General features: G+C 43.3%; 1 protein-coding gene across 8 annotated transcripts in view; it reads left to right on the top strand.

The window, feature by feature from the left end:
* Nucleotides 1-18,813, top strand: part of CCBE1 (collagen and calcium binding EGF domains 1) — a 401,394-nt gene that overhangs the window by 108,820 nt on the left and 273,761 nt on the right. For all 8 annotated transcript variants that reach the window (XM_081563022.1, XM_081563021.1, XM_081563030.1 and 5 more), the window contains one exon: nucleotides 1,951-2,034. In XM_081563022.1, coding sequence (XP_081419148.1) covers nucleotides 1,951-2,034 — 84 coding nt within the window. The remainder of the gene's footprint in view (nucleotides 1-1,950; nucleotides 2,035-18,813) is intronic.

Genomic DNA, 18,813 nt, shown 5'->3' with positions numbered 1-18,813 from the left:
GCCACCTGGTGGGGGTCGTTATCTCCCTGGGTAAGAGCCCCGTGGGTCCCAGAGTCCAAGATGGGTCAACTGGCAGCTCTGTGATGTCTTCCAGGATGGAGACTCTTAAATGCTGCAGACTCCTTTACAAGCCCACTTTCCCTCTCAGATCCCTCATCAGCGTGTCTGAGTGTTCCAAGAAAAGTAGAGGAGGGGCTGATTGTTGCTGTGAAGGTAAAGCTCAACCTGGGATGGCGAGGGGTCATCTCATGTATGAGAGCAAACAGTCCAAACACCAGGGTGACAAAACATCAAACTGGCCACCGAGACAAGAAATGGAAACTCTGATCTGCGGGGTGAACTTGATGTGACATTCACTCACTACACACCAAGCACTGTTCTCAATTTATTACCTATATAATCTAGCTTTTGTTAGTTATTTTTTTTAATGATTTTTTTCTACTTTATTTATTAATTTGGCCACGCTATGCAGGATCTTAGTTCCTTGACCAGGGATCGAACCTGTGCCCCGTGCAGTGGAAGCACGGACCTTAACCACTGGACCACCGGAAGTCCCTTATATTATCTAGCTTTTTAACAACATACTGAAGTGGATACTATTTTCATCCCTGTTATACAGATGAGAGGATGAGACAGACAACATAAGTGACTGTTCAAGGTCACACAGACTATGTCTGCTTCAGAGTCTTCATTTTTAACAAGAATGCTTTGGGGTGAAGGTCATGGATTAAGAGATGGGCACACCGGAGTTGCCAGTGTTCTCTCCTCCAAAGCAAGGCTCTATCTACTGCAGAATTAAAACCTCAGGAGAAACCAGACCACTGTTTTTCTAGCTGGGTCACACTTAACATATCTGATTAATTCTCAGTCCTTTTCTGATTCTAAGTGTGAGTGTGAGTGTGTGTGTGTGTTGGGAGTAATTGATTGGGGAGGGTTACCTAGACGGTGTATTAAAAAGCAGAGACAATTCGACGCATGATACAGGGCACTCGGGGCTGGTGCACCGGGATGACCAGGAGGGATGGGATGGGGAGGGAGGTGGGAGGGGGGCTATGCAAGGGGAAAACATGTACACCCATGGTGGATTCATGTCAATGTATGGCAAAACAAATACAATATTGTAAAGTTAAAAAATAGATAAACTAATTTAAAAGGTAAAAAAAAGTATCAATAAATGCTAAAATTTTAAACCAAACTTATTTTGCAAAAAATTAGCCTTAAATATATTCGGTAAATGTGCTATTTTTAAAAAGTTATGTTTCAATAAAAAATTTTTAAACCAAAAAAAAAAAGCAGAGACATCACTTTGCTGATAAAGGTCAGTAGAGTCAAAGCTATGATTTTTCCAATGGTCATGTATGGATGTGAGAGTTGGACTATAAAGAAAGCTGAGCACCGAAGAATTGATGCTTCGAATTTTGGTTCTGGAGAAGACTCTTGAGAATCCCTTGGACTGCAAGGAGGTCAAACCAGTCTATCCAAAGGAAATCAACCATAAATATTTATTGGAAGGATGCTGAAGCTGAAGCTCCAATACTTTGGCCACCTGAGGCGAAGAGCTGATACACTGGAAGAGACCCTAATGCTGGGAAAGATTGAAGGCGGGAGGAGAAGGGGACGACAGAGGATGAGATGGTTGGATGGCATCACCGACTCAACGGACTTGCCTTTGAGCAAACTCTGGGAGACAGTGAAGGGCAGGGAAGCCTGGTGTGCTGCAGCACATGGGGTTGCAGAGTCGAACATGACTGAGCGACTGAACAACAAAAAAACCTATTTATAATACAAGAATTGTACTCATTTATGTATTCTTAAAGATGCATCGTTGACTTGGAAAACAGGACACAGAGCCCCAAACAGCTCAAGCTGACTTTTATTCTCCTTTTTATGGAATAAAATGGTTGCTTTATGGCCTGGTTTCCTTTGACTTTATTTTTATTTTTTCTCTAGAGCATTATTTGTTCCCAATCTTAAAGAAGCGTCAAAGGAACAATCAACCAAAATATGCTTTCAGAAAATGGGAGCTGCATCTCTGTGAGTAGCATTACCCATTTTGTTTCCTATTTCCTTGCTGCTCATTTTACCTTTCCCAGTCTGTCTGTTTCTTTGGTCTCAGAACAAATATCTTGGCAGAATTTGTTTGCCCAGGTTTGCAATTCTCTGCTCAAAATCAATTTTTGTGTATTTAGATTGTTGCTATGTGTAGTGTACCAAAAAATGACTAGACAGTGCTTCGAAGTTACCTGTGTGTGCCAGGGACTGAGATGAGTATTTTAAGGTGGTTTTGGGGGAGCGCTTGTGTTCTGAAATGGGTGGAAAGTCAGTCATTAACTGAAGGGAGGCAGATCAGGTGGTGGAAGGATGGACCCTCGCCTCAGCGGCGCCCCCTGGTGTCAAGACCCAAAAGTCAACCTCAGATGGGGAGGACTGCTCAGTAAGGATTTGCTCTCGGGGATCTTTTACAGGCGGCCCTAGCTGACCATTTCTTGCTCTGGGGAATCTCTGCACTTCTAGAGGCAAGGCCATTGTTAGCTGGAAGCCAGGAGATGGCGCTGGGAGCCCAACAGAAAGAATCACCTCTCCGCTGATAACCATGCGCATGTGTTAGTCTGACTTTTTGTGACCGCGTGGACTGTAGCCCGCCGGACTCCTCTGTCCATGGGATTCTCCAGGCAAGAGTACTCGAGTGGGTTGCCATGCCCTCCTGCAGGGGATCTTTCCAACTCAAGGACTGAACCTGGGTCTCCTGCACTGTAGGCAGATTCTTTACCATCTGAGCCGCCAGAGAAGTCCGGGTGATAAAAGGGCCGCCCAAATGCACGGCCCAGGGGTTTTTCAGATTGGCTTCCTCGTGGCCTCCGTGGCTTCCTCACACCCCAAAGGAATGTCCGTGCCCTAGTGTGTAAGGATCCTTGCCTTCCTCAACCTCTGGGGACACACGTGATATAAAACTGCCCGGGGAAGGCTGAACCGGCCCGTGAGGTTCTAGTTTTGCTGAAAAGGGAAAGGTGCAGGGGTTGGGAGGGCGGGGGAGGTGACTTAGGAAGGCTTTCTGGAACGCTGTGACTGTCCCAAGAGATAGCCTGGCATAAACGACAAAGTCGGGGGTGGGCGAACAGGAGAAGAACAGATGAACCCAAAGCAAACAGCAAACAAGTTAGTGGCAGCGTAAATCCTGGAGGAGCTCCAGGGAGCCTCTCAGCTTCTGCCCTCATGCCATGAACGCGTTTTATCCGGCTTTGTCCTGTGCCGAGAAAGTCTGATCGCTTTGATGGTGGGATTGTTCCATGGAAAATTCTCCTCTGGACAAAATCAGCCTCAATCTTTTCATCACACTGTCTCCATCACGTTTTCCTTCTCACCTGTAACCTGTGTGTTAGAACCCCTGTGCTCCCTGACAAGAGTAAGAGAGAGCTTTCTTGAGGTCGGTTATAGAGAGCGCAGTTACAGAGGAACGCAGCTCGCTCCAGCCGGGAGAGGATGCCAGCTCTTGATTAGCTGCACGTGTGTCTCATACTTGGTGAGTTACATGTGGAGGATGTTTACTCCCAAGAGATTCCCCCTCTTCCCCAAGCATGTTTTCAGTGTCATCCTCATGTCCAGCTTCATCCTCTTACCCTGGCCAATCAGCCTTGCTTATCAAGAATCACGTGATTAGAAAGATACAGCCACAGGGGAAAACACAGTCAAAAACGCATTGAGGTAACTGAAAACTTGAAGGACACTTTTAGCATGACTTTGCCTGAAGGTAACAGAAGGCTGATTAAAAATAGAGCGGGCTGGACCCAGGATCAGATCTACTAGATCAGAATTTCCAGAGACAGGGCCTGTAATCTGTACTTTAAGTCCCCCAAGTGATTCTTATCATCAAGAAGCAGGCTCAGAGATACAGAGAACAAACTATTCTAGTAGCTACCAGAGGGAAGAGGGGAGGGAGGAGAGGCAAGTAGGGGGAGGGGATTAGGAGGTACAAACTATTATTAATATGTATAAAATTAGCTACAGCATATATTCTACAACACAGGGAATACATTCAATATTTTATAATAATGAAATGGTTGTTCAGTCTCTAAGCCATGTCTGACTCTTTGCAAGCCCATGAACTGCAGCATGCCACACTTCCCTTTCCTTCAGCGTCTCCAAGAGTTTGCTCAAATTCAGGTCCACTGAGTCAGTGAGGCCATCCAATCGACATTTCATCCTCTGTTGCCCCCTTCTCCTCCTGTCCTCAATCTTTCCCAGCATCAGGGTCTTTCATTTAGTTGGTCAGTAACGAAATGGAATGTAACCTTTAGCAACTGTGACTCACTATACTATAACCCTGTAACATTATAATATACATCAAGTGTAGTAATAGTAGTATAGTAAGTAGTAGTGTTAGTTGCTTAGTCGTGTCTGACTCTTTGCAACCCCATGGACTGTAGCCCATCAGGCTCCTCTGTCCATGGGTTTCTCCAGGCAAGGATACTGGAGTGGGTTGCCATTTCCTTACTCCAGGGGAATCTTCCTGACCCATGGATCAAACCTGGGTCTCCTGCATTGCAGGCAGATTCTTTACCATCTGAGCCACCAGGGAAGCCCTTGTACTTCAATTTTTTTTTTAAAAAAAGCAGCAGCTTAGGAAATAGGACCTAAGAAATTGTCTTAGTTCAAGAGTTATTAACTGCCAGCAAAAGGCTAGAGACAGACATCTGAGGCTTTGTGAACCACAGAATCTCCATTACAGCTAGTCTGTCATACTGAGAAGGTAGCCAATATGTAAATGAAAGGACATGGCTATGTTTCAATAAAACTTTACAAAAACAGGCTGAGGGCTAAGGTCAGCTGACCCCTGGACCATTTGACAGGTAGGACACCGAGGACCAGAGGGGTGAGATGACTTGCTGAAGCCGCAGTTAATCAGTGGCCCAGCCAGGCCAAGGCGATGGGCCCCAGAACAAGGTTCCCTTTATCACTCTGCTGCTGACCCGGGTCCTTGGACTCTTCAATCAATAGGAATTGCTAAGTGGCCAGATGAGAATTCAAGCAAGGCTTTGCTGGGGCTTGTGCTACAGCACAGGGGAGTGAAAGCAAGAAACAGGGGACGCTGCTTACTCTCTGAGGGGGTCGGGCGGGTTCCTTAAAGGGGTGAGCGTGGAGGCAGATAGGGGCTCTGGCAGAAGGGTGGCTGAGGTGGACTGCCTGTCCCTTGGGGACGCTGCGTGCAGGGATCAGGCTTGGTGCCCTGCTTCCTCTCCTGGCACCTCAGAAGTGGTAGTTTAGTTTGGGGTCTTTTTGTATCTTGTGTGGGTGCGTGCTAGTTGCTTCAGTCGTGCACCACCCTTCACAACCCCATAGATTGTAGCCCGCCAGGCTCCTCTGTCCACGGGATTCTCCAGGCAAGAATACTGGAGTGGGTTGCCATGCCCTCCTCTAGGGGGTCTTCCCGATCCAGTGATCAAACCCGTGTCTCTTAAGTCTGCTGTACCGTCAGGCGGGTTCTTTACTACTGGTGCCACTGGGGAAGCTTTTTAATATCTTATTGTTTATAATTGCCCCGACTGCCCAAGCCTGCAGCTGTTTTTAGTCCCTTATCATTTCTTCGCTTTCTGTTGCTTGAGAAGACCTCTGTCCACTGAAGTAAAGGGTCCCAGGTCCCAGTTTATCTCAACCCCACCCCGTGTTTCCCTTCCAAGTCGAATGTGGATCCACTGAGGTTGACTCACTGCTTCAGGATGAACTTCTGCCATATCGCTTGTGGCAGGGATAGTTGTGATGAGGGAACATTTGCATTCTCTACAGAAAGAAGATCTTGGCATCCCCTTTCTCTGGTGGGTGGGTTTAAAAAAAAAAGAACAGGAACTAGAAAAATGAAGTATCGAGTGGTTAAATTAAACAAAACTTAGGAATTTTCTGTATCAACTAAAATTTTCAAAGCTCCAATTGGCTAACTAGATAAATAAATGTTCTTTTAAACTCACTTGTGACCAAGCCTTGAATCACCTTGAGGGGGCTTCGGGTTCTCTAGACATGCCCAGAGCCTCTGAACAACCTTCCCAGAAAGAGATGCCCTCCTTACGGCCAATTTCCTCCTTCCCTGCCTCTCGTGGCGGTGGGGAGCATCTGGTTGCCATTTTCTTTGGCCCTCTGAGGAACCGTCATTAAATTGCCACATAGTTGTTCATTTCCTGGCAAAGTGACCGATTCTCTCAGATTGTCCTCAGAAAACTTGTCCTGTAACCCTGAAATCATTTTTATGGGGTGGGAGCCTTCTTTCTCTGAGTCGTCCACACTCAGACTGCATGGATTTTGACCAGGTTCGATCTGCTGGTGAGTTTTGAGCTCAAAAGGAAGAACGTTGAGAAGAGGAGAGCGTGTTTTCCTCTGTTTGCAGGCCAGGGCCCGCAGTTCCTTCCCGGGGCATCCCTTATGGGGTGAGCCACGTTCTGAGTTGACCGCGGGGGAAACCAGGGAGCCGGGGTCCTGTGTGCTTCTTGAAGGACAGTCGTCCCTTTCGCTCAACCATCAGAAGCTCCTGTTCTTCTTCAGTGGGGGCAGGGAGCATTTGTTGTTTTGTGTGTGTGGTGGGTTTTTTTTTCTTGGTACCCAGAAAAAGCTTGCCTGGAATATGGAAACAGTCAGGCATTTTTGGAACTCTTGTAGAGTTAATTGTTGTGCTGGAATTTAGGAAATTTTTAGAAATGGAAAACAATGTAGAAATCACTGCTTTCAAAAAACAGAGAGCATTTGACATTCAAATGATCCTGGTCTTCTGCCCTTTTCAACTTTCTCATATTCAGGGTGCTTTCAGTAGCCTGCCATGGTTGGTGCTTTTTTTTTTTTCTCACCCAACTTTTATTTGGAAAAATCTTAAACCTACTGAAAAGCTGAACACAAATATAATCTTCATCTAGATTCAGCAGTTGTTAACATGTAACCACATTTGCTTTATTGCTCCACCCACCTTCACTGCCACCCCCACCCCACCCCCCGACACACACACGTTAGCTCTCCTGTGTTCAGTCGTGTCTGACTCTCTACAACCCCATGGACGGCAGCCCGCCAGGCTCCTCTGTCCACGGGATTCTCCAGGCAAGAACACTGGAGTGGCTTGCCATTTCGTTCCCCCGGGGGTCTTCCTGACCCAGGGATCGAACCCACACCTCCTGTGTCTCCTTCATGGACAGGTGGATTCTTTACCACACTTTCTTATTTCTGCTGCAACATTTGAAAATGAGTTGCTGGCATCATAACACTTTACCCCCTAACTATTCAGCCTGTGTCTCCTGAGAGTAACACAGCCTCCTACATAAACATTACATGAATGTTGTTCCTAAGAAAATGAACATTAGTTCCTTAACATTATCTAATATACAATCCATATTAAGATTTTCCCAATTGTCCCAAAATGTCTCTCTGTAGCTATTCCATTTTCTGATCCAGGATTCAGTCTAGGTTCACGTGGTACTGCTGTCTTTATCCTCCGGAGTCTCTTCTAATCAAGAACAGGCCTCTCATTTCTTTTTTGCTTTTTTCACGACATTGACATTTTGAAGCATCCAGGCCAATTGGTTTTGGAGAAGGTCCTCTATTCTGAAACTGTCTGACTGGTTTCTTGTGATTCGATCTGAGCTAAATACTCTTGCCGACCATGCACATTGGTGATATTGGATGCTTCCTCCCCATGTTATCTGGGGCCCATCACATTGACATTTAGTCTGACCCCTTTCCTGGAGTGATGTTTACCAAGTCTCTTCAAGGCAAGAATGTATTTTCCTTTTGTGAAGAGGAAGCAGTATGCGAGTGGTCCTTTGAGTCTGTGTGGATCACAAGTTCTCCAATAATCTTACACTGATGTTTTTACTGTCCATTGATGACCTTTGCCTGAATCCACACAAGGAGGCTGCAAAATCGTGATTGTTTTCTAATTTCATTTTTCTTTCCAGTTATTGGCTGGTATTGTTCTGTAAGGAATACTAAGCTGTGCTAAGATAGGGCCTCCTTCACTTTTGTTCACGGATTGTACACCAGGCAACTGCAACTACAGTAAACTCTTCACAGATACTTGAATTCCATAAATGAATCAATGTTGCCCATTTTTGTTTTCTTTCTTTTTTTTCATTTCTTATTAAGCAGTTTTGATCAGTTTTAGAGGGAGAAGTGTTGAGGGAATACTTGAAAAACTGGATGAAAACCAGTCTCTTATACAAGCAAGTTATACTTTAGTCCAGGAAAGCAAGCTGTTGATTTAGTTTATACTTTAAAAAAAAACAAACTGATATATGAGCACAGTTTAAAAGGCAAATAGTCACATTGCTAAAAATAAAACCCAGCATACCCCTTGCCTACCTCTTTTCAATATTGATTTTTCAATCTTTAGATAAATCATTTTCACCTATTTTAGCAATTCCCTACTATTTCTCCTCATAGTTTAATGTGTTTATGTATTCTTATGTTACTAATTCATATTCAGTATTTTTGCATATTGCCTAGTGACGTCCTCATTTGGAAGATTAATATTTATTGCTGTTAAACTGTTTCCTTTCCTCAGCATTTCTTTTCTCCACACCTCTATTCTCACCACTATAAGCATGTGATAAGTTTTGGTTAAATCAACATTTATATGCACAGATGAGTCATGTAATATACTTTTTGTACAGCTTTTTATTTTTCTTGGAGATACTAACTGCCTATTTTTTTTTCATTTGCTTAGTTTTCTTTGTATCATTAATCTATCTCCAAACTCTCCGCCAGCAGAATACATTTCCTTTCCGTAATTTCAAGCACATTTCAGTTTCTTTCTGTTTTTGTTTTGGAGACAGCCCTTCCAGAGCCCTTCACCCAGCTCCTGCAGCTGAGACTGCTCTCAAGGCCGGTTGTAAAGCTGTTATCCCAGAATCTCCCTTTCCCGTTATTCTTCCTCTTCTCCTTTGTTCATCCCACTTCCTGCATCCCATGTCATCTTTCTTGATTACCTCACTCATTTTGATGAAATTCACACTCCCACAGCTTTCTGAGAAATAAGTGGGAGGTGAATAAGATGGGACCTTGAATATTTGAAAAGGTCTTTAGTCTAGCTTCCTACTTGATTGACATGTGAACAGGATATAAAATTCTTAGTTGGAAATCATTCTCTTTCATAATTTCAAAGGAATTTCTTCATTTTCTGTTAGCTTATTGAGTTGTGTTGTGAAACCTGTCTTTTTGTGAGATGTGTGTGTGTGTGTGTGTTTTCCCATGTCTAAACGGTCTCGGGATCTCATTTTTGTACCCAGTGTTCTAAATTTTCACAGTGATTTCCTTGGTGTTTTTAAATAAATTCATTAGCCAGGTCACTCAGGAGATATGTTGAATCTGTAAACTCACGTCCTTCAGTTCTAGGGAATTCTCTTGAATTAGTTCTCTGTAATTCCTCTTCTACAGTTACTTCTTTTCTCTCTTTCTGGATCTCTTATGATTAAGATTTTGTACCTTCCAAACTAATCTAAACTTTTCTTTTTTTCTTTCTTATTTTCTGCTTCTTCATTTTCACATTCCTTTTTTCTGGGAGATTTTCTCAGCCTCTCTCTCAATAACTTTATTGAATGTTTGGTTTTTGCTACAATAGCTTTAATTTGTAAAAATGTTTTCTTTTGATTTCAAAAGTTCTTTTTCTATTGCTTCCTGTTCTTTTTTTTTCTTTAATACTTTTTATTTATTTATTTTATTTTATTTTATTTTTTTAAAATTAGTTTATTTATCTATTTTTTAACTTTACAATCTTGTATTTGTTCTGCCATACATTGACATGAATCATGAATGCAACATCTTTTGTTTTGTTTTTGTGCACTTTAATGATTTTTTAAAAATAACTTGTTGTTTATTTTTGGCTGCCCTGTGTCTTCATTGCTGCATACGGGCGACTCTCCCGTTGCAATGTGCAGGCTTCTCATTGCAGTGGCTCCTTTGCTGTGGAGCACGGGTTCGAAGCCCCCAGGCTTGAGTAGTTGCAGCACGAGGGCTCAGTAGTTGTGGGCTGTGGGCTTAGCCACCCCGTGGTGTATGGGATCTTTCTGGACCAGGGATCAAACCCGCGTCCCCTGCACTGGCAGGTGAGTTCCTATCCACGGCACCACCAGGAAAGTCCTAATGACTTTTAAAGAAATTTTTCTCTTTCCTTTGTTGTCTTTCTTCCTCTAAAGGTACTTTATCTGCTTGGTTTGTTCTCTGTTCTTTCATGTTTAATGCTTTCATTGCCTATCCAGTGACCCTCACCTGTTCTTTCATAATTAGTAAGACTCTGAGAGGGCGACTGCAAACTGCGTGGTGGGAGAGATTTTTCAACCTACAATTAATATTTTTTAATTCTACAAATGATAGACTCCTGGCATATCTGTCGGACACCTGAGTTATTGGTAATGGAGAGGGGGAATCAGATAATAATATCCTTTTATTCCTCTTCTGAGCTTGAAACTGACCGAGGCACGCAAATGGAGAACAGAATAAGAAGAGCTTTATTACTGATAATGTGATTGGAGAAGTGGCTTTTGACATATCGCCTAATTAGAACAATTCACACCCCTTCTAACTAACACAGGAAATCTCAGGTCTCCTCCGAACAGGCAGAGCATACCCGTAAATCTCACCACACGGTGGAGAGTAAACCTTGCCATACTTGCTCGGAAGAATGTCTGAAAGATCTGTATGCTGATGCTCTGCTTGCTTCCATTGAGTGCTTGTGGGGCTCAAAAACTTATTTTGGTGAATTAATCCCTGCCTTAATCCCCTTGGAATATTAGATCAAGCTGTGCGTCTGTAGTTTAAGGCAGGATACAGCCCCCTACCCCACCCCAAGGCTAAAATTTGAGCTTCCTGCCCTTTTCAGAACAGAAGCATCAATCTCCGTATTTTATTTCAATCCACAAGGTTATCCGTTGTGCCCATGCCTCAGGGTCCTTAGCTAACGTACCAAGACATTAGAGTTTGGGAGTTCAATAAACATCTCTACCCAAACTTGGAACCAAATGAGAAATAAGACATAGGAGACAAAAAAAAAAAAAAAAGAGAGATTAAAATGTCAATATTTTACTGATTAAGTTGATTGAAGAATGTGGATCTGAGGCCCCTTGGGTTAACTGGCATCATTCCTTATTCAACCTGGCACTGAGACAAAAGGGCAGCTGCAGGCTCCACAGAGTGACCAGCAGACCAGAGTGTGCCCTCTGTGTGAGCGTGAGTCTGCCAGAAACCCCTGCTGCCCAAAGCAGAGCCAAGCCCATTCAGCCCCTTCTCTCAGCCTCAGCAGTTGGCTCAGCCGTCTCCCATTGGCCGCTCTCTTTCGTTTGGAGGAGAACTCAAGGGAGCAGAGAGAAGCCAGAAGTGGTTGTTCAGCCTCTAAGTCCTGTCTGACTCTTTGCAGCCTCATAGACGGAGCACACCAGGCTCCTCTGTCCTTCACTATCTCCTGGAGCTTGCTCAAATTCATGCCATTGAGTCAGTGATGCCATCCAACCATCTCATCCTCTGTCGTCCCCTTCTCCTCCCACCTTCAATCTTTCCCAGCATCAGGGTCTTTTCCAATGAGTCACTTCTTCACACCAGGTGGCCAAAGTATTGGAATTTCAGCTTCAGGAATGAATATTCAGGGTTGATTACCTTTAGGATTGACTGGTTGGATCTTCTTGCAGTCCAAGGGACTCTCAAGAGTCTTCACCAGCACCACAATTTGGAAGCATCAATTCTTAGGCACTCAGCATTCTTTATGGTCCAATTCTCACATCTGTACATGACTGCTGGAAAAATGATAGCTTTGATTATATGGACTTCGGTGGCAAAATGGTGTCTCTGCTTTTTAATACACTGTGTAGGTTTGGCATAAAAAACTCAACATTCATAAAACTAAGATCATGGCATCAGGTCCATCACTTGGTGGCAAATAGATGGGGAAAACAGTGGAAACAGTGACAGACTTTATTTTCTTGGGCTCCAAAATCACTGTAGATGGTGACTGCAGCCATGAAATTAAAAGACACTTGCTCCTTAGAAAAAAAGCTATGACCAACCTAGACTGTATGTTAAAAAGCAGAGACATTACTTTGCCAACAAAGGTCCATCTAGTCAAAGTATGGTTTTTCCGATAGCTATGTATGGATGTGAGAGTTGGACCATAAAGAAAGCTGAGCACCGAAGAATTGATGCTTTTGAGCTGTGGTGTTGGAGAAGACTTGAGTGTCCCTTGGACTGCAAGGAGATCTAACTGGTCAATCCTAAAGGAAATCAGTTCTGAATATTCATTGGAAGGACTGATGCTGAAGCTGAAGCTCCAATACTTTGGCCACCTGATGACTGACTCATTGCAAAAGACCCTGATTCTGGGAAAGATTAAAGGCAGGAGGAGAAGAGGACGACAGAGGATGAGATGGTTGGATGGCATTACCAACTCAATGGACATGAGTTTGAGTAAGCTCCAGGAGTTGGTGAACAGGGAAGCCTGGCATGCTGTAGTCCGTGGAGTTGCAAAGAGTTGGACACGACTAAGCAACTGATCTGAAGTGATGTTTGTCATAACTTTCCTACCAAAGAGCAAGTGTCTTTAATTTCATGGCTACAGTCACCATCCACAGTGATTTCAGAGCCCAAGAAAATAAAATCAGTCACTGTTTCCACTTATTCCCCATCTATTTGCCATGAAATGAGGGGTTGGATGCCATTATCTTAATTTTTTTAATGTTGAGTTTCAAGCCAATTTTTTCACTCTCCTCTTTCACCCGCATCGAGAGGCTCTTTAGTTCCTCTTTACTTTCTGGCATTAGAGTGGTATCACTCGCATATCTGAGGTTGTTGATATTTCTCCTGGAAATCTTGATTCCAACTTGTGGTTCATCCAGCCTGGCATTTCGCATGATGGTACTCTGCATATAGGGAAAATAAGCAAGATGACAATATACAGCCTTGTCATACTCCTTTCCCAAGTTTAAACCAGTATGTTGTTCTATGTCTGGTTCTAACTGCTGCCTCTTGACTTGCATACAGATTTCTCAGGAGACAAATAAGGTGGTCTGGTACTCCCAGAATATCAGAGGGAGAAGAGGGAAGCCAGAAGTATTCTCCCATACTTGCTGTCTGGAGTGTGGTATGGAAATACTCTTACCTGTGGGAGACATGAGGAGTAAAGAATAAGTATTTACTCTGAACACAAATCTTGGATTTTCCCAAATGAAATTACATATGGAAACCATATAATTTAATCTCCAAACTGGGACATGTCTGGTGATTGATTGGGACCCCTATCAATAATTATTCCAGGAATATGAGCATAAACTGGGCTTCCCCAGTGGCTCAGTGGTAAAGAATCCACCTGCAATGTAGGAGACACAGGAGATGTGGTTTCCATCCCTGGGTGGGGAAGATCGCCTGCAGGAGGGCATGGCAACCCACTCCAGTATTCTTGCCTGGGAAATCCCATGGACAGAGGAGCCTGGTGGGCTATGGTCCATGGGGTTGCAAAGAGTCAGACACGACTGAAGTGACTGAGCATGCACATAAGCATAAACTAGAATCATCCAGGGCAACCAGGAGGAAAAGTCGTCTCACTTACAGTGAACGTGGGGATTCTCAGGGGATCTCTTCTCTCTGGATTGACATTCTTCCATTTTCTCAGGTAGTTGCTAGTGGATACTCACTCTTCCCCCGACCCTCTCCCTGAAAAGCTGCGTGGCTCGCAGAATCTTAGTTCCCCAACCAGGGATTGATCAGTGTCTCCTGCAGTGGAAACCCAGAATCCTAACCACTGGACCACCAGGAAATTCCATGGATAGTCACACTTCTGTGGCCTTTTCCTCTATATATTCCTTAGTCATCTCATAAGGAGGACAGAAAGAGAGAAAAAGTAAAACGTGTTCCAGTCATTTCAACTATAATAGGCATTTAAAAATAAATGTTGAGTGCATAAGTATGTAAATAAATTTTTAAAATATACTTGACAAAATTCTTTTCTGTGGAGATAGAATCTCTATTAACTGAAGGGAAATAACAAATGAAAGATAGGAAGAAAGAAAGAGAGTGTTCACTGAGAAACTGTGATTTATTCAGCTTTATTCTAAATTTACATGGATCCTGGTCCTGTCTCTCATAAAAAGTTATGCTCATCTAGCCAGGAAGTCACCAAGAGCCTATTTTCTGATGTTTAAAGAGAAACAATCTCCAGAAGGTTATTTACTATTAATATGCTTTACAGTTGGGGGAGATTTTTATTTTCATTTTTCATTTCCTGTTTCTTATCTTATGTTCTCAGATCGAGGCCATTCCTTGGCCAGAAGAGCACGTCTTAGTACAATCTGCCTCCTGCCATTTATCAAAACGTTGTCTTGGCTCTTTTCAGTTAATCAAAACCAGGAGGTAAAATTTCAGGAAAAGACTGAACTGTGTTTCTCACATCGAGGGTAGTGACTGTGTGTGTGATCAGAGGTGGTATTGGTATTAATACAGAAAGAAAAGCTTGGACTTTGGTCAGTGGTATGTGAGTTAAGGACTTTTAAAATGATGCCAATGTAGATATCAACTTATACTCTTGAAAATATAATATGATACAATACACATATGCCAGGATTGTTGATAACAATAACAAAGTTGATCAACTTCAACCCCAAACAACAGCTTTAGTATTGAACTTGTTTTGTTTTTCACTGAATAGGAGGAGGTGAATTTAAGGTTTCCATTTGTGGTTTCCAAAGAAGAAAGCAATTTGGCAGGGAAAGTTTCTCACTAAGGGCAAATAAATCATGCTGTGACATGAACCTGGCTTCCTTCTTGTCAATGTGATTATTATTTGTCAGCTAGGTGCCTGATTCATCTGTCAGAGAAGTTTCATGATGAGCAGCTATGACCATGGTAAATACCGAAACACACTGTTATATTTTTTTTGGCTTGAACCATTTGGGGAACCAGTGGTCAGTTTTCTATGGGAAAATAGAGTACCATCTTCCTTTGGGAAAATCTCTGATGTGTAGATGGAACAGAGGGAAAAGGATGATGGTTAACTTTCCTTGAATGTGTATTTTCTTGCCAGCGCCATTAAAAGTACCTTACATTTCACTTATTTCTCATAACTCTGCCATTTTATAGAAGAAAAATCGGGGCTTGGAAAGATTAAGCCTCTTTACCAGGGTCATACAGCTAGTAATCAGTAGATGTGGGCTTTAAACTTTGGTTTGTTTGGATTGGAAGACCAAGCTCCTAGCTGCTTTCCCACATGGCCTTACCTCCCTGCCTAGGAAATGCCATCTGCGTATCACTTTTTGTTTGTCGCTCCGTGTGGAGTTACTACCAAATCCTGTTAATCTCCCATTAGGGCTTAAATCCATCTGTCCATTCCTAATGCCAATATACCTCCTTATCTCATGTTGGGATCATATCACATTCCCACATGGTTTGCCTGTTTTTGCAGTCTCCCCTCAATCCATTTTATATACCACAGTCAGACCAATCTCCCTTTATTACCAGTTCCATTTTTTTTTTTTCTTTTGGCAGCAGGCCATGTAAGATCTTAGTTCCCGGAAGAGGGATTGAACCCTCAGGCCCTGCATTGGAAGCTCAGAGTCTTAACCACTGGACTACCAGGAGGTTCCCCTTCATCACCATTTTTAACATCCATTCCTCCAATGTAGAGGGCTTCCCAGGTGGCGCTAGAGGTAAAGAACCCACCTGCCAGTGCAGGAGATGTAAGACTTGAGTTCAGTTCCTGGGTTGGGAAGATCATCTAGGGGAGGACACGGCAATCCACTCTAGATTCTTGCCTGGAGAATTCTATGGACAGAGTAGAGTCACAAAGAGTCAGACATGACTGAAGTGACTTAGCATGCATGCAGGCATGCTGTTGGTGCTTTGCGTGGTTCTGTATAGATTCCATCTTTGAGGGTCTAGTCAAGTTCATAGGGTTAGTTCAAAGTATTTACACAACTATAGGCCCAGCATTGGGAGTAGAGTCACTATCTTGGCTGTGAGTACTTGGGTCTTGCCTGGTGATTTGCTGGAATGAGTGCAAAGAAGGAAGGGGTTGACAGTACCAATCAGATTCAACAGTCGGCTAGGGGCGCCCCATCTGGAAGATTGTAGTCTCTGTGAAGCGCCCAGTTTGAGTCTGAACCCTGTCAGGAGGAGGGAGGGTAAGAGTGGGGTGGACTTAGCGCCATCTGGTGGGGGGAGGCTGCAAAGTATGAACGAGCTGACTGTAACTGGCAATTTGATGCCACAGGAAAAGACAAGAAGGGCAGTTGGTGATAAATGAGAGGAAAGGTGGGCGCTGCCAGCAGATCAGGGGGCTGTGGACTGATGGCGGAGAGTGGTAAGAGGAGGATCACCCCCGTCTTCAATGTGAAGCAGAAGGAATAGGATAAGAAGCATTTATTTTCTTTATCTAGGACCCCACCATGATACCCAGCTTTCAGAGTAAAACGATAATAATAAATAAAATTTTAAGAAAAAAGAACAGGTATGCCTGCTGTCAGTTTGGGTCATATCAGTTGAAACAGTCGGATGTATCTCTTCTTCTTTTTTTGTCTGCACCACACAGCTCACAGGATCTTAGTTCCCCAACAAGGGATGGAACCTGGGCCCTTTGCAGTGAGAAGGCAGAGTCCTAACCACCGGACCTCCAGGGAATTCCCTGATTTATCTTTCAATCAAGAGTCCAAAAATATTTTGTGTGTCTACACTTCAAATTTTAAAAAGATAGTTCAGTTCAGTCGCTCAGTTGTGCTGACTCTTTGCGACCCCATGGACTGCAGCATGCCAGGCCTCCCTGTCCATCCCCAACTCCCAGAGTTTACCCAAACCCATGTCCATTGAGTCAATGATGCCATGCAACCATCTCATCCTCTGCCGTCCCCTTCCTCTCCCACCTTCAGTCTTTCCCAGCATCAGGGTCTTTTCCAGTGAGTCAGTTCTTCCCATGAGATGGCCAAAGTATTGGAGCTTCAGCTTCAGCATCAGTCCTTCCAATCAATATTCAGGACTGATTTCCTTTAAGATCGACTGGTTTGATCTCCTTGCAGTCCAAGGGACTCGCAAGAGTCTCCTCCAACACCACAGTTCAAAAGCATTAATTCTTCGCTTTCTTTATGGTAAAAGGAGTACTATTTAGTAATTGTCCATGCATGCTAAAGGGAAATGTGAATTGCACTTTCACTCTATATTGTGGTCAGTTCAAGAGGCAACGGAGAAGGCAATGGCACCCCACTCCAGTACTCTTGCCTGGAAAACCCCATGGACGGAGGAGCCTGGTAGGCTATAGTCCATGGAGTTGCTAAGAGTCGGATACGACTGAGTGACTTCACTTTCACTTTCCCCATTCATACACTGGAGGAGGAAATGGCAACCCACTCCAGTATTCTTGCCTGGAGAATCCCAGGGACAGCGGAGCCTGTGGGCTGCCGTCTATGGGGTCGCGCAGAGTTGGACACGACTGAAGCGACTTAGCAGCAGCAAGAGGCAGCAGCAGGAGGCAGACACTGTTCACATAGAGATGGAGTAAGAGCTAAACGACATTCTGAGACAAAAATATTCACAAAAAGTTGAGACCATGGGAGCCGGACCTGTAGGTTAAGAGGCAAAGGGGCATAGACACAGCCCCGTTTTTTTGCACACCCAGTTGTTAAAAACATGCCTATGAGAACGGGGCTGCTTTCCATGGGAGCACACACCCATGTTCGGCAGATTGAACTGCGGGCTAACATGACGGCTAACATGTTTTCCTCCTTCAGAACGAAATGGTGAGAGGCAAGAGCTTCAGAGGAGCGAAAGTTAATCCAATTCACAATCAAATGAACATGTTGTGGGTTCAGAGCCAACTCAGAGTTTGAGCCAGCTTTAGTCAGTCAGTGCCCTGCGTTTAACCAGCTGGAATGTTTTATAAGTACCATCCACTCAATCCTTTGACATGAAGGCTTTGCCTCTTGTTGGGAAATATGCGTCTCGTCATAAAAATGGAACACAATGTCCTTGGATTTGTTATTCTCTAGAGAAGGAGACTCTATGTGCTATATGCCAGGAATATAATAATAAAGCAGGGTAAATGCTGATTACAGTGAATTTATTTCAGGCATGAGCGACTGGGAGACATTTATATAGAGAGATGGATAGATTAGGAATATAAAAATTATAGGCGCCACTCCCACGTTACCAATATTTAAGAACAAACTCTCGATCACTCTTTCTTTTTTTTCATGCCCAGGAATTCATCAAGACAGAACAAGCCAAGAGCAAAGGACCAACTTCAGAAGAATTGTGATCGATTCAAAGTTTCTGAAACCAAAACTCAGTTATAGAGGAATCGGGACTAGTCTAGATATGAAACCGCATTCCCAGGCTTTTTCTCAAATATATGTATGCTTCTTTTTCTTTAGCCCTTGAAAAAAATAAAGATTGACACCTGTCTTGTACCACACATTTTATATGTGTTAAAAAAACCCAGACTGATTTGAAATTTTAATGGAAAAAAATAAAACCACATAAGAACCAAAGGGAAATGCAGGGAAGATAATGAAGAAAGAAGAAAGAAAAATAAAGTAACAAAAAACATGGATGAATATTTATATAATCTTGAGGTGCAAATGGCTACTTGAAGACTAAAACTAAAGGCAAAGCTTATAAAGGAAATGAAACCTACATCTGACTTTATTCAAGTTAAAAAGTTTGTGTTTTTTTTTCATTCAAGATTCAAGCACCATAAACAAAGGCAAATCAAAAGAATGTGTGCAAAATTCTCATTTCCTTTGGTTGCATATAATCCACTCAAGCTGGCTCCTGACAAAAGAAAAGGAACAGTAGATAAGGAGGCAGGTATCTCCCAGATTCCAA

This window comes from Giraffa tippelskirchi, chromosome 14, assembly GCF_054371585.1.
Source record: "Giraffa tippelskirchi isolate mGirTip1 chromosome 14, T2T-mGirTip1v1.2.pri, whole genome shotgun sequence".
NCBI classification, from domain to species: domain Eukaryota; kingdom Metazoa; phylum Chordata; class Mammalia; order Artiodactyla; family Giraffidae; genus Giraffa; species Giraffa tippelskirchi.
Note: the sequence above shows the minus strand (reverse complement) of the source record. Positions and strands in the feature narration are given on the sequence as shown.